This window comes from Protobothrops mucrosquamatus, unplaced genomic scaffold (genome assembly GCF_001527695.2).
Source record: "Protobothrops mucrosquamatus isolate PMUCROS unplaced genomic scaffold, P.Mucros_1.0 scaffold_292, whole genome shotgun sequence".
NCBI classification, from domain to species: domain Eukaryota; kingdom Metazoa; phylum Chordata; class Lepidosauria; order Squamata; family Viperidae; genus Protobothrops; species Protobothrops mucrosquamatus.
In genome coordinates this window covers 220,469-234,739 of record NW_015386368.1, presented here as the reverse complement: position 1 = coordinate 234,739, position 14,271 = coordinate 220,469, and the positions used below count along the sequence as shown (strand labels likewise).

Below are 14,271 nucleotides of genomic sequence, written 5' to 3'. Positions count from 1 at the left end.
CAGGGGTCTTCAAACTTGGCCCTTTGATGACTTGTGGACTTCAACTCCCAGAATTCCTCAGCCAGCCTCCATTTTGTTTGTTAGATTTAAGACAGGGGTCTTCAAACTTGGCCCTTTGATGACTTGTGCCTGGCTGAGGAATTCTGGGAGTTGAAGTCCACAGGTCATCAAAGGGCCAAGTTTGAAGATCCCTAGCTAAGAGGGTTAATTTCATGTATACCATTTCCATATCTACTCAAAGTTTCACTAAGTTGTGTCAGGAGCTGTTTCTACTTCAGGTTTCGGCGTTCAATCAGAGGAAACTTTGAATGGATATGGAAACTCTAAATTTGATCGATATTTGAGCTAGGATGGGTCAAACAAACAGCATGAAGGATGAAGATCAATTATTTTTAAAAACCTTAGTAGGTGTATGTTACAGGTAGTCCTCAACTTACAACAGTTCATTTAATGACTGCTCCAAGTTACAACGGCACTGGAGAAGGTGGCTTGTAACCATTTTTCACACCTACGCCCGTCGCAGCATCCCTCTGATCATGTGATCAAAATTCAGATGCTTGGCAACAGTTTCATATTTACGACGGTTGCGGTGTGTGCCAGGGTCACGTGATCACAGATTCACTTTTACAACTGTGTTACTAACTTCACTTAACCAACGGTGGCAAGGAAATCCATAAAATGGAGCAAAACTCACTTAACAAATGTCCCCACTTAGCCACAGAAATTGTGGTCATTAAGCCAAGGGCTACTTGGACAAATATTAGTGCACTCAGACAGGAACACAAGTCCATGAAAAACACAGAAGTGTTACGCAAAACAAAATAAACAGCAAGCATGAAAAATACCTGGCATTTGAGACACAACGAAAGCTACCTCGGGTCTTCACAATGACGACAGCAGCGCAATGATTCGCAGGGATTTTTAAACACTGCAACTGAACCGCGCAGCAGGTTGTGTTGAATCCCTGACATTTTTCCTCGCTACCTTTCAAGCTGACATCTCCAAATGTCACAGTCTAGCCATTCATAAATTAATGAATTAATGTAAGGTGTGATAGGAAATCTGGAAACCTGACACAACACCGACGTGTTTCACGCCAGCCAAAGCTGGCGTGCATTAACAGAGGGATAGAATCAAGATCACGTGAAGTATTAATACCACTTTACAAGGCCTTGGTAAGGCCACACTTGGAATACTGCATCCAGTTTTGGTCACCGTGATGTAAAAAAGATGCTGAGACTCTAGAAAGAGTCCAGAGAAGAGCAACAAAGATGACTAGGGGACTGGAGGCTAAAACACATAAGGAACGGTTGCTGGAATTGGGGGCGTCTAGTTTAACAAAGAGAAGGACGAGGGGGGACAGGATAGCAGTCTTCCAGGGGGCTGTCCTAAAGAAGAGGGAGTCAAGCTATTCTCCAAGGTGCCTGAAGGCAGGACAAGAAGCAACGGATAGAAACTGATCAAGGAGAGAAGCAACTTAGAACTAAGGAGAAACTTCCTGATAGTTAGAACAATTAACCAATGGAACAACCTGCCTCTAGAAGTGGTAAATGCTCCAACACTGGAAATTTTAAGAGACTGGACAGCCGTTTGTCTGAAATGGTATAGGGTTTCCTGCCTGAGCAGGGGGTTGGACTCGATGACCTCCAAGGTCCCTTCCAACTTTATTATTATTATTATTAAGACCGCCTCACCTTCTTGCGTTTTTTCCCCAAAAGGGAGAGTTCCACATTGATATGGTTAAAATCCCTTTTCAAAGTTCCTCTGGGGCCTTTGACAGTAACTGTCCTCCCCTTCAGGATAACGTCGACTGGAAAGAAAGGGAAAAAAAAAACTAGCTTCAATAAAACCTTTAGACATCACAAATATCCAAATAACAAGTCATATGCCTATTTTTATTTTTATTTTTAAAGAAAAGAGTTTTAGGAGCGTCACTGGTTACATTCTTACCTTTCTCAGGGATGTCGACTGTTTGGTTACTAAGAATAGTCTTCATTTTTTAATCTAGTAAAATTAAAAAAAAAGACAAAATGGAAAGTTAAGAATTCCCTTTTTTTAAAAAAAAACACCAGCATTTAAAACACAGAAATTTGCAAACTGCTGTTCAAAAACAAATTTCAAAGCCAAGTTGCACTGCTGCACCGTAGGTCTTTGATATCTTTTATTTCGGTGCCATTTTTATACAATTATCTGACCATCTACGTTTTCCTTTTTTTTTTTCTTGTAAAATTTTTTATTTTTTGTAAAATATACATCTTCCAATATACACAATACATTAACTTTAGCTTTCCCCCCCATACCCTCCTCGGCTTCCCGGAGCTGAATACAGGATCAAGTTCATATTTCCATAATTCTTCTCCAATCATTAATCCAATTAAAACAATTATAATACTAACAATCTACACACCCCTTTAACTCTAAATAAAATATTACAACTATACTAATTTATAATCTACCTAATCCTTAAATGAACTAAAAAGAAACATCTACGTTTTCCTTGACCACCGATTCCAAAGATGATCTACAATTTGAAGCTCCCACCCATTCTGTTTTCCTAGATCTCCCTGTTATTAAAAGGAAAAATGGCAATATGGAAAGGCTAGGAAAAAACACACCCGTTACGATTTTAATAAAATAAGAGTTTTACGCATCCCTACAAAGCACACTTCAGTCAATAATAAGCTGCCTTAATAACGAAGATACAATATGTTCCTTAATTTTTTGTACAACTATAATTTCTTCATTGGATGAAACAACTGTGATTAAAGGCAGAGGAGAGAGTGAAAAAAAAAAGCTTTTGGACGTTGTGGGTCAATAAAATAACATATCATTGTTCCAATGTTGCCATTCATTGCTCTTAAGGATTTCTAATGAATTAGAATTAAAATAATGAAGAGTTGGAAGGGACCTTGTAGGTCATCTAGTCCAACCCCCCTGACCAAGCACACATTCATGCACATACTTATACTGGGGAATTCTGGGAATTGAAGTCCACAAGTCTTAAAAGTTGCCAAGGTTGGACACCCCTAAGCTACACCAATGCTTGCCTAGTATTTAGCCTATGTTAAATTAACACTAGAGCAGTGTTTCTCAACCTTGACCATTTTAAGGCATGTGGACTTCAACTCCCAGAATTCCACAGCCAGCAATGCTGGCTGTGGAATTCTGGGAGTTGAAGTCCACATGCCTTAAAATGGTCAAGGTTGAGAAACACTGCACTAGAGGGAAGGCATTATTTGCTTAGGGTTATAAACAGGCAACAACACACAACACACAACAACTTCGGACTCTCCTTTCCCGAAATCATGGCCATTAAGTCACCCAGGCTGATTCAGCAGGTCGCGCAGGCGCAGACGAAAGACAGGCGCGCGCGTCCTCTCCAGTCCACCGGTGCCAGAATTGGGGGGGGGGGGGGATTATTTCTGGGGGTCCCTCTCCGAAACCGCGCGGACCCCAACCCGAAAAAGTACCCCCGTTCCTAAGGCGGATCCCGTTCGGGCCTGGCCCGGACCGTTAGAAGCGCCCGGCGGGACCGACTTCGTGGATGGAGCCGGATTCTCCCTGCCCGGCTCCGGCGGCGAAAAAGCAAACCGTCCGCCGCTCACCTTTCGCGTTGACAGGAAAGAGGAAAGGAAATGCGTCGTACGTCATCACGCTTTTAAAAGGCGCGTCGCGTCCTGATGACGACAACGCGGAGCTCGGGAGGGGGGGTTAAAGACTTGAGCGCAGGCGCGATCAGTCGATCGCCGGGCGGAAAAGGGAAACTTAGCCGAGCGCCGAGGTGGCCCATCGAAGGACTTCGGCCCGGAGACGGTGGGACACCGGCCGGGCTGGAAGGAGAGGCGCCATGTCGCTGCTCGGTCGCGGACTCCCCTGCCTTGCCCTCGCCCCGAGGAGGCTGGTAGCGGAGGGCAAACCGGTGAGAGGCCGCCCTGTTTGCCTCCTTTCCCCCATTTCGCGGCGGCTGCCCCGGTAACCTTGGCCGCACAACGTCCCTGCGAGGTAGGAAGGGCCGTCCGGTGGCCCTTGGTGGAAAGCCGGCAGCGAGGAGGCGACCTGGGCTGATCTGGAAAACGCAGCGGGATCTAATCTGGGTTTCAGGTGGATGGAGCGCCACCAGGAGATCCCAGGGCAGGAAAAATCCAAAACATGCATTGGCAAACTAAATGTTATGGGTCAGGTCCATGGAGATCCAGGCTGTGGAGGTCACTAGGGTTGGAAGGGATTGTGGAGGAGGTGCCAGTCCAGGACAGGCAGTCCTCGACTTAACAACCGTTCGTTTAGTGACCGTTTGCAGTTGCAACAGTACTGAAAAAAATGGACTTGGGACCCTTTTTCAAACTTACGACCCGTTGCAAGGACGAGGACTACCTGTAACCCCAGTACACCCTTCTTCTCAACTGGGTAGGTAGGTAGGCGTGCTCAGTGGCTTATTGGTGGCTTGATTTGATTTATCAACCATGGAGGGTTTGGTTTATTTAAACCATGGTTTACAAACTTTGGCTCAGCAGGCTCTGTAAACACAGCCTCTGCAGGTAATCCTCGCTTTATGACCACGACTGAGCCTAACGTGTCCCTTGCTAAGCAAGATAGCGGTTAACTGAGCTTTGCCCCCATTTCCTGGGCAGGGGGTTGGACTCGATGACCTCCAAGGTCCCTTCCAACTTTATTATTATTATTATTATTATTATTATTATTATTATTATTATTATTATTATTATTACCTTTCCTGCCACGGTCGTTAAGGGAATCAAAGTGTTTGTTAAGTGAGTAACGTGAGTCTCGATTCCCCATTGGCTTTGCTTCGCCAAAGAGGATCACATGACCCCAGGACGCTGCAACAGTCATAAATACGAGTCGCTTCCCAAGCGTCCAAATTTTGGGAATCACGAGGCTGCTGCAAGGGTCGTAAGTGTGAAAAAAACCAGTCATAAATCACTTTTTTCAGTGCCGTTGTAACTTCGCACGGTCACTAAACAGGCTTAGCTTTAATCAGAGTGATTTATAAATCTTACAAAAGGAATACTAGTAGTAAATAAATGGTATGCCAGAGAGATCCTATAAATATGAAGTAAATACTGGATGGAGCAGAAAATAGCTTCAAAATATATTATTATAATTTCTCTTGGGAAAAAAAGCAGCTTGGACAGGCCAGATACCCAGCAGAAATTTGTTCCACAGATCTAGAACCTGCTGCAGTCCTTCTGGTATGGCAGTTATTTGGTTTATTATCACCAAATGCATGCCTGCTAGATTAGATAACCTTTATCGTCATTTTTTTCCTGTGGGCACGCTGGCACACGTCAAAAATGAAATTTAGTTGCTGGCTCTCAAAGTGCACACATACATAACACAAACATACTATATACAACGTATGTATAGACCTACACTCTTACACATAAGCAGGGCTTTTTTGGTCATAGAACGCCCAGAACGGAGTTCCGGCACCTTTTTTGGATGGAACCTTGTAGGGTAGGCAAGGCGGGTTGTATGACGTGTGTGAGTTCTGGCACCTTTTTTTTTTTTTTTTACAAAAAAAGCACTGCATGTAAGTAACATATAAATATTATTCACTGTCCATCTTGAATACATAACGGAAGGAGGAAGCTTGAGAGTTCACAAGGTTAATACTGTATGGAACGTAACAGTGACTGAATCTGGATGTTCTGCTTCGGATACTACGGAGCCCCCTCCTCCCAGAAGGTAACAAGGAAAACAGGTTGTGAAGATTGTCCCAGACAATCTTGCGGACCCTGCTCAAGCACTAACTTCTGGAATATGAAGCAGATAGCCACTCATGGGACCTCAAAAGTATAAAACAAAGCAATATAATACAGAGATAGATAGATAGATAGATAGATAGATAGATAGATAGATAGATAGATAGATAGATAGATAGATAGATGATAGATAGATAGATAGATAGATACATTGATAGATACATTGATAGATACATTGATAGATACATTGAGAGAGAGAGAGAGAGAGAGGGATAGATACATATACCTATATAGATATAGAGATATAAATATATAGATATAGATAGTAATAATATATTACAACATAAGAAATACCTAATGATAGCAGTGTTCCAATATCTCAGGGGTTGCCCCAAAGAAGAGGGAGTCAAGCTATTCTCCAAAGCGCCTGAAGGCAGGACGAGAAGCAACGGATGGAAACTAAGCAAGGAGAGAAGCAACCTAGAACTAAGGAGAAACTTCCTGACAGTTAGAACAATTAACCAGTGGAACAACCTGCCTCCAGAAGCTGTGAATGCTCCAACACTGGAAGTTTTTAAGAAGAGACTGGACAGCCATTTGTCTGAAATGGTATAGGGTTTCCTGCCTGAGCAGGGGTTTGGACTAGATGACCTCCAAGGTCCCTTCCAACTTTATCATTATCATCATCATCATCATCATCATCATCATTATATTATTATTATTATTATTATTATTATTATTATATATTATATATTATTATTATTATGTAAATAAAGAATGCAGCATTAATACTTCATATTTGCTAATGGGGTTCAGGTAGTCCACAGTTGAGCTCCAAATTTATGTTGCTAAGTGAGACACTTATTGAGTGAGTTTTGCTCCGTTTTACGACTTTCCTTGCGGCGGTTGTTAAGTGAGTAACCCGGTTGTTAAGTGAATCTGGCTTCCCCCATTGACTTTCCTCGTCAGAAGGTCGTAAAAGGGACACTGCAACCGTCATAAATGTGAGTCAGTTGCCAAGCGTGCAAGTTCTGATCACGTGACCACGGGGATGCTGCAGTCGTCATAAGTGTGAACCAGTTGCCGAGCCTCCGACTTTTGATTGTGAGGATGCTGCAAAGGTCGTTAACTGAGAAATGGCCACAAGTCACCTTTTTTTCATTTCGAACAGCCGCTGAACGAACTGTTGTAAATTGAGGACTACATGTACTTCACTGACACGCTGCTAGGGAAAAAAAAGAAGTATTTTGGTATAACTAGGAACGTGATCAATTCTAATTATTTGAGTGAAGCTTTTTAAAGTTCCTTTTCTTCAAAGCTACGGTACGGTTTTTAAAAGTGCTGTATCACCTTTGCGAAGCGATGACATTTGTTTTTTCCTCCCCCCCTAGGTGTTTGGAAACTGTTGGCACCGCCAGCTGAGAATGTCGAGTTCAAATTCGTTGCGGAAGGCCCAGATGGGACTTTTATTTCAAGAGGGTCCTGATTTGAAAGATTTTACATCTGGGGAACTTTCCGACAAAACCAAATGGGCGGAATACAAAGGCAATTTAAAGCGCCAAAAAGGAGAAAGGTATGGAGAAGGATTCACGCTCGTTTGTTGTAAATCACCTTAATATTCGGTAAACATCGCATTGTCTGGGTTTATATTTAAAACACAATAACAATTAGTTTTTATAATTCTATGGTCCCCATCATAGCTTTGCTTGATGTTCTCTTCTTCCAAAAATGTTCTCTTTTGCCGTCCGTGAATTAATACAGTTCTCATTATTTGGATAAATGACAATTAAATAAAGACATTTTTTCTGATATTTCTGCAAATAATAACCACTTGGATATAAAGCTTCTTTTCTAACGGATCATCTTGATTGTCTCGTCATAGACCCGGTTTAAAATTCTTATTTAAATTTGTTTTCCCCACAATATTCAAAATGTTCTTACTGGTTAAGATTTTCATTACACGTAATTTATTTCAGTCCACATGTCTTAAAGAGGCCGTCATTCCCCACCTCTGTTTTAAGCAGAATGAAAGAAAATCTTCCTTCTTTGAATGATATCCTGTCTGTTCATTGGTGCCTTATTTACTTAATATAAAATGGAATCTCTCTAAAAGGCATGTCAGGTCGTTCTCAACTTTACAACATTTAGTGACTGTTTGAAGTTACAACACCACTGGAAAAAAATGACTAGGACCGTTGCAGCATCCCCATGGTCATGTGATCACAATAGAGACACTTGGCAACTGAATAGAGTTAGAAGGGACCTTGGAGGTCTTCTAGTCCAGCCCCCTGCTCAAGCAGGAGAACCTACACCGTCTCAGACAGGTGACTGTCCAGTTTCTTCTTAAAAACCTCCAGTGATGGAGCGCCCACGATTTCTGGAGGCAACTTCTGTTCCACTGGTTAATTGTCCTCACTGTCAGGAAGTTTCTCCTTAATTCCAGGCTGCTTCTCTCCTCGATCAACTTCCAACTTGGTGAACTAAATCAAGCTTTTATTTTTAGGTTACGGCTTCCTCCCTGGTTGAAAACGGAGATCCCGATTGGAAAAAACTACAATAAACTGAAGAACACATTGCGCAGCTTAAACCTACATACGGTATGCTCTCTGAGCTGGGTGGGTTTTTTGCCGATGTTTCATTACCTGACTAGGTAACATCATCAGTGCCAGAGGGGAATGGAATTTGTGGAAAGGAGGAGGAGGAGGAGGACCTACATACGGTATGCTCTCTGAGCTTGGTGGTTTTCTTGCAGACATTTCATTACCTGACTAAGTAACATCATCAGTGCTAGAAGGGAGTGAGGAGGAGGAGGAGGAGGAGGAGGAGGAGGAGGAGNCTCTGTAAACACAGCCTCTGCAGGTAATCCTCGCTTTATGACCACGACTGAGCCTAACGTGTCCCTTGCTAAGCAAGATAGCGGTTAACTGAGCTTTGCCCCCATTTCCTGGGCAGGGGGTTGGACTCGATGACCTCCAAGGTCCCTTCCAACTTTATTATTATTATTATTATTATTATTATTATTATTATTATTATTACCTTTCCTGCCACGGTCGTTAAGGGAATCAAAGTGTTTGTTAAGTGAGTAATGTGAGTCTCGCTTCCCCATTGGCTTTGCTTCGCCAAAGGGGATCACATGACCCCAGGACGCTGCATCAGTCATAAATACGAGTCGCTTCCCAAGCGTCCAAATTTTGGGAATCACGAGGCTGCTGCAACGGTCGTAAGTGTGAAAAAAAACCAGTCATAAATCACTTTTTTCAGTGCACTTGTAACTTCGCACGGTTACTAAACAGGCTTAGCTTTAATCAGAGTGATTTATAAATCTTACAAAAGGAATACTAGCAGTAAATAAATGGTACGTCAAGGAGATCCTATAAATATGAAGTACCGGGTGGAGCAGAAAAATAGCTTCAAAATATATTATTGTAATTTCTCTTGGGGGAAAAAGCAGCTTGGACAGGCCAGATACCCAGCAGAAATTTGTTCTACAGATTTAGAACCTGCTGCAGTCCTTCTGGTATGGCAGTTATTTGGTTTATTATCACCAAATGCATGCCTGCTAGATTAGATAACCTTTATTGTCATTTTTTTCCTGTGGGCACGCTGGCACACGTCAAAAATGAAATTTAGTTGCTGGCTCTCAAAGTGCACACATACATAACACACATTTAAAACATGCTGTATGCAACGTATGTATAGACCTACACTCTTACATATAGGCAGGGCTTTTTTTCTCATAGAACGCCCAGAACGGAGTTCCAGCACCTTTTTTGGATGGAACCTTGTAGGGTAGGCAAGGCGGGTTGTATCACATGTGTGAGTTCCGGCACTTTTTTTTTTTTTTTTACAAAAAAAGCACTGCATATAAGTAACATATAAATATGATAGATACATTGAGAGAGAGAGAGATTTATATAGATATAGATAGATGTAGAGAAATAAATATATAGATACAGATAGTAATATATTACAACATTAGAAATACCTAATGATAGCAGTGTTCCAATATCTCAGGGGCTGCCCCAAAGAAGAGGGAGTCAAGCTATTTTCCAAGGCACCTGAAGGCAGGACAAGAAGCAACGGATGGAAATTAATCAAGGAGAGAAGCAACCTAGAACTAAGGAGAAACTTCCTGACAGAACAATTAACCAGTGGAACCACCTGCCTCCAGAAGCTGTAAATGCTCCAACACTGGAAGTTTATAAGAAGAGACTGGACAGCCATTTGTCCGAAATGGTATAGGGTTTCCTGCCTGAGCAGGGGGTTGGACTAGATGACCTCCAAGGTCCCTTCCAACTTTTTATTATTATTATTATTATTATTATTATTATTATTATTATTATTATTATCATCATGTAAATAAAAATGCAGCATTAATACTTCATATTTGCTATTGGGGTTCAGGTAGTCCACAGTTGAGCTCCAAATTTATGTTGTTAAGTGAGACACTTACTGAGTTTTGCTCCATTTTACGACTTTCCTTGCCGTGGTTTTTAAGTGAAACACTGCAGTTGTAAAGTCAGTAACCCGGTTGTTAAGTGAATCTGGCTTCCCCATTGACTTTCCTCGTCAGAAGGTCGTAAAAGGGAATCACGTGACCCCCCGGGGGACACTGCGACCGTCATAAATGTGAGTCAGTTGCCAAGCGTGCAAGTTTTGATCACGTGACCACGGGGACGCTGCAAACTGTCATAAGTGTGAACCAGTTGCCGAGCCTCCGACTTTTGATTGTGAGGATGCTGCAAAGGTCGTTAACTGAGAAACAGCCACAAGTCACATTTTTTTCATTTTGAACAGCCGCTGAACGAACTGTTGTAAATTGAGGACTACACGTACTTCACCGACCCGCTGCTGGGAAAAAAAAAAGTATTTTGGTATGACTAGGAACGTGATCAATTCTAATTATTTGAGTGAAGCTTTTTAAAGTTCCTTTTCTTCAAAGCTACGGTACGGTTTTTAAAAGTGCTGTATCACCTTTGCGAAGCGATGACATTTGTTTTTTCCTCCCCCCCCCAGGTGTTTGGAAACTGTTGGCACCGCCAGCTGAGAATGTCGAGTTCAAATTCGTTGTGGAAGGCCCAGATGGGACTTTTATTTCAAGAGGGTCCTGATTTGAAAGATTTTACATCTGGGGAACTTTCCGACAAAACCAAATGGCCGGAATACAAAGGCAATTTAAAGCGCCAAAAAGGAGAAAGGTATGGAGAAGGATTCACGCTCGTTTGTTGTAAATCACCTTAATATTCGGTAAACATCGTGTTGTCTGGGTTTATATTTAAAACACAATAACAATTAGTTTCTATAATTCTATAGTCCACATCATAGCTTTGCTTGATGTTCTCTTCTTCCAAAAATGAATTTTTGAATTAATACAGTTCTTATTATTTGGATAAATGACAACTAAAAAAGACGTTTTTCTGATATTTCTGCAAATAATAACCACTTGGATATAAAGCTTCTTTTCTAACGGATCATCTTGATTGCCTCGTCATAGACCCTGTTTAAAATTCTTATTTAAATTTGTTTTCCCCACAATATTCAAAATGTTCTTACTGGTTAAGATTTTCATTACACGTAAGTTATTTCAGTCTTTTTCCTCAAGACAGGCCATCCCGACACTTTTACATTTCTCATATCTTAAAAAAAATTAAAAAAAGAAAAAGTCCACATGTCTTAAAGAGGCCGTCATTCCCCACCTCTGTTTTAGCAGAATGAAAGAAAATCTTCCTTATTTGAATGATATCCTGTCTGTTCATTGGTGCCTTATTTACTTAATATAAAATGGAATCTCTCTAAAAGGCATGTCAGGTCGTTCTCAACTTTACAACATTTAGTGACTGTTTGAAGTTACAACACCACTGGAAAAAAATGACTAGGACTGTTGCAGCATCCCCATGGTCATGTGATCACAACAGAGACACTTGGCAACTGACTAGAATAGAGTTAGAAGGGACCTTGGAGGTCTTCTAGTCCAGCCCCCTGCTCAAGCAGGAGAACCTACACCGTCTCAGACAGGTGACTGTCCAGTCTCTTCTTAAAAATCTCCAGTGATGGAGCGCCCACGATTTCTGGAGGCAACTTCTGTTCCACTGGTTAATTGTCCTCACTGTCAGGAAGTTTCTCCTTAATTCCAGGTTGCTTCTCTCTTCGATCAGTTTCCAACTTGGCGAACTAAATCAAGCTTTTATTTTTAGATTACGGCTTCCTCCCTGGTTGAAAACGGAGATCCCGATTGGAAAAAACTACAATAAACTGAAGAACACATTGCGCAGCTTAAACCTACATACGGTATGCTCTCTGAGCTGGGTGGTTTTCTTGCAGACGTTTCATTACCTGACTAGGTAACATCATCAGTGCCAGAGGGGAATGGAATTTGTGGAGAGGAGGAGGAGGAGGAGGAGGAGGAGGAGGAGGAGGAAAGGACTGTTTGCCCCTTGGTCTTCTCTGAGCTTGGTGGTTTTCTTGCCGACGTTTCATGGCCCATCTAGAGAACCCAGACATAGGGGAGAGAAAGCTCATATAGCTGCGTGGGAGAAATACCGAGAACTAGAAGGTTAACTTTTCTGAAGAAACAATGCTCCTTAGCTCCTGCTAATCCTGGTGTCCTTAATGATAGGTGTGTGAGGAGGCCAGGTGTCCCAACATTGGGGAATGCTGGGGAGGAGGAGAATATGCGACTGCGACAGCCACCATCATGGTAAGTTCATCCCCGGCCTCTGAAGATCCTTTCAGAACAGGACGTCCACGTGTTCCAGGTCTTGTCTAGCGTCCTCGGTGTGCAGCTATATTGAGTCCAACATTTCTATATAAAAATAATGGAGTGAGAAGGGACTCTGAAGGTCTTCTAGTCCGACCCCTTGCTCAGGCAGGGAACCCTGTACGTTTCCTGCTTAATAAGCGACACAGTTTAGAATAGAATAGAATAGAATAGAATAGAATAGAATAGAATAGAATAGAATAGAATAGGAAGATAGGAATAGAAGATAGAAATAGAAGAATAGAATAGAATAGAATAGAATAGGAATAGAAGATAGAAATAGAAGAATGGAATGGAATAGGAATAGAAGATAGAAATAGAAGAATAGAATAGAAATAGAATAGAATAGAGAATAGAATAGAATAGGAAGATAGGAATAGAAGAATAGAATAGGAATAGAAAGAAATAGAAGAATAGAATAATGGAATAGGAATAGAAGATAGAAATAGAAGAATGGAATGGAATGGAATAGGAATAGAAGATAGAAATAGAATAATAGAATGGAATGGAATAGTAATAGAAGATAGAAATAGAAGAATAGAATAGAATAGGAATAGAAGATAGAAATAGAAGAATAGAATAGGAATAGAAGATAGAAATAGAAGAATGGAATGGAATAGGAATAGAAGATAGAAATAGAAGAATAGAATAGAGAATAGAATAGAATAGAAAAATAGGAATAGAAGATAGAAACAGAAGAATAGAATAGAATAGGAAGATAGGAATAGAAGATAGAAGGTAGAAATAGAAGAATAGAATAGAATAGGAATAGAAGATAGAAATAGAAGAATGGAATAGGAATAGGAATAGAAGATAGAAATAGAAGAATAGAATAGAGAATAGAATAGAATAGAATAGAAAAATAGGAATAGAAGATAGAAACAGAAGAATAGAATAGGAAGATAGGAATAGAAGATAGAAGGTAGAAATAGAAGAATAGAATAGAATAGGAATAGAAGATAGAAATAGAAGAATAGAATGGAATAGGAATAGGAATAGAAGATAGAAAGAGAAGAATAGAATAGGAATAGAATAGAATAGAGTTGGAAGGGACCTTGGAGGTCTTCTAGTCCAGCCCTCTGCTCAAGCAGGAGGACCTATATACCATCTCAGACAGGTGATTGTCCAGCCTCTTCTTGAAAACCTCCAATGATGGAGTGCCCACGATTTCTGGTGGCAAGCTGTTCCACTGGTTGATTGTCCTCACTGTCAGGAAGTTTCTCCTTAATTCCAGGTTGCTTCTCTCCTTGATCAGTTTCCAACCATTGTTTCTCATCCTTCCCTCTGGTGCTCTGGTGAACAACCTGGCCCCCTCTGTCTTATGGTAGCCCCTCAGATACAGTTCTTAAGCGAATTTTGTCTGTTCAGTGAATTTTGTCCATTTCACAGCCACAGTTGTTAAGCCCCTTTGGGATCTCCCTTGTCTTTGCTTCATTCCCATTGTTGAAATCAGAGATCTAATATCTCTGCTCTTGATGCCATCTGGTGCGGACGTATTTCGTTGACTGCAGTTTGAGACGCAGGCGGCTCAGATCGTTTGAAAAACGTTTTTCGGAAGGAAAAAAACCCAAAACCTCGCTCTCTTTTTTAAAAAAATTAGTTAATGGGGGACACCTGTACGAGAGGCTGTCGCTTCTGCTCCGTAAAGACGTCGAGAAGTCCTCCTCCGTTGGACCCCGAGGAGCCGACTAACACCGCAGAAGCAATTGCCGAATGGGGACTTGATTATGTCGTGTTGACCTCCGTGGACCGGGATGGTAAGTTGTGTCCCTTGGCCTGCGAGGAAACACAACA

At 41.5% G+C, this 14,271-nt stretch overlaps 2 protein-coding genes across 2 annotated transcripts in view; one reads left to right on the top strand and one right to left on the bottom strand.

Moving 5' to 3' along the window:
* Positions 1-3,631, bottom strand: part of RPL9 (ribosomal protein L9) — a gene marked incomplete in the record, with an annotated part of 10,712 nt that extends 7,081 nt beyond the window's left edge. The window contains 3 exon segments of the mRNA XM_015831960.1: positions 1,695-1,810; positions 1,951-2,004; positions 3,606-3,631. Of these exon segments, the coding sequence (XP_015687446.1) occupies positions 1,695-1,810; positions 1,951-1,996 (162 nt within the window).
* A 188-nt stretch (positions 3,632-3,819) lies between these two features.
* Positions 3,820-14,271, top strand: part of LIAS (lipoic acid synthetase) — a 16,933-nt gene continuing 6,481 nt past the window's right edge. Inside the window, exons 1-5 of the mRNA XM_015831949.1 lie at positions 3,820-3,919; positions 7,112-7,293; positions 8,224-8,317; positions 12,337-12,417; positions 14,078-14,234. Of these exons, the coding sequence (XP_015687435.1) occupies positions 3,848-3,919; positions 7,112-7,293; positions 8,224-8,317; positions 12,337-12,417; positions 14,078-14,234 (586 nt within the window). The 5' untranslated portion in view covers positions 3,820-3,847. The remainder of the gene's footprint in view (positions 3,920-7,111; positions 7,294-8,223; positions 8,318-12,336; positions 12,418-14,077; positions 14,235-14,271) is intronic.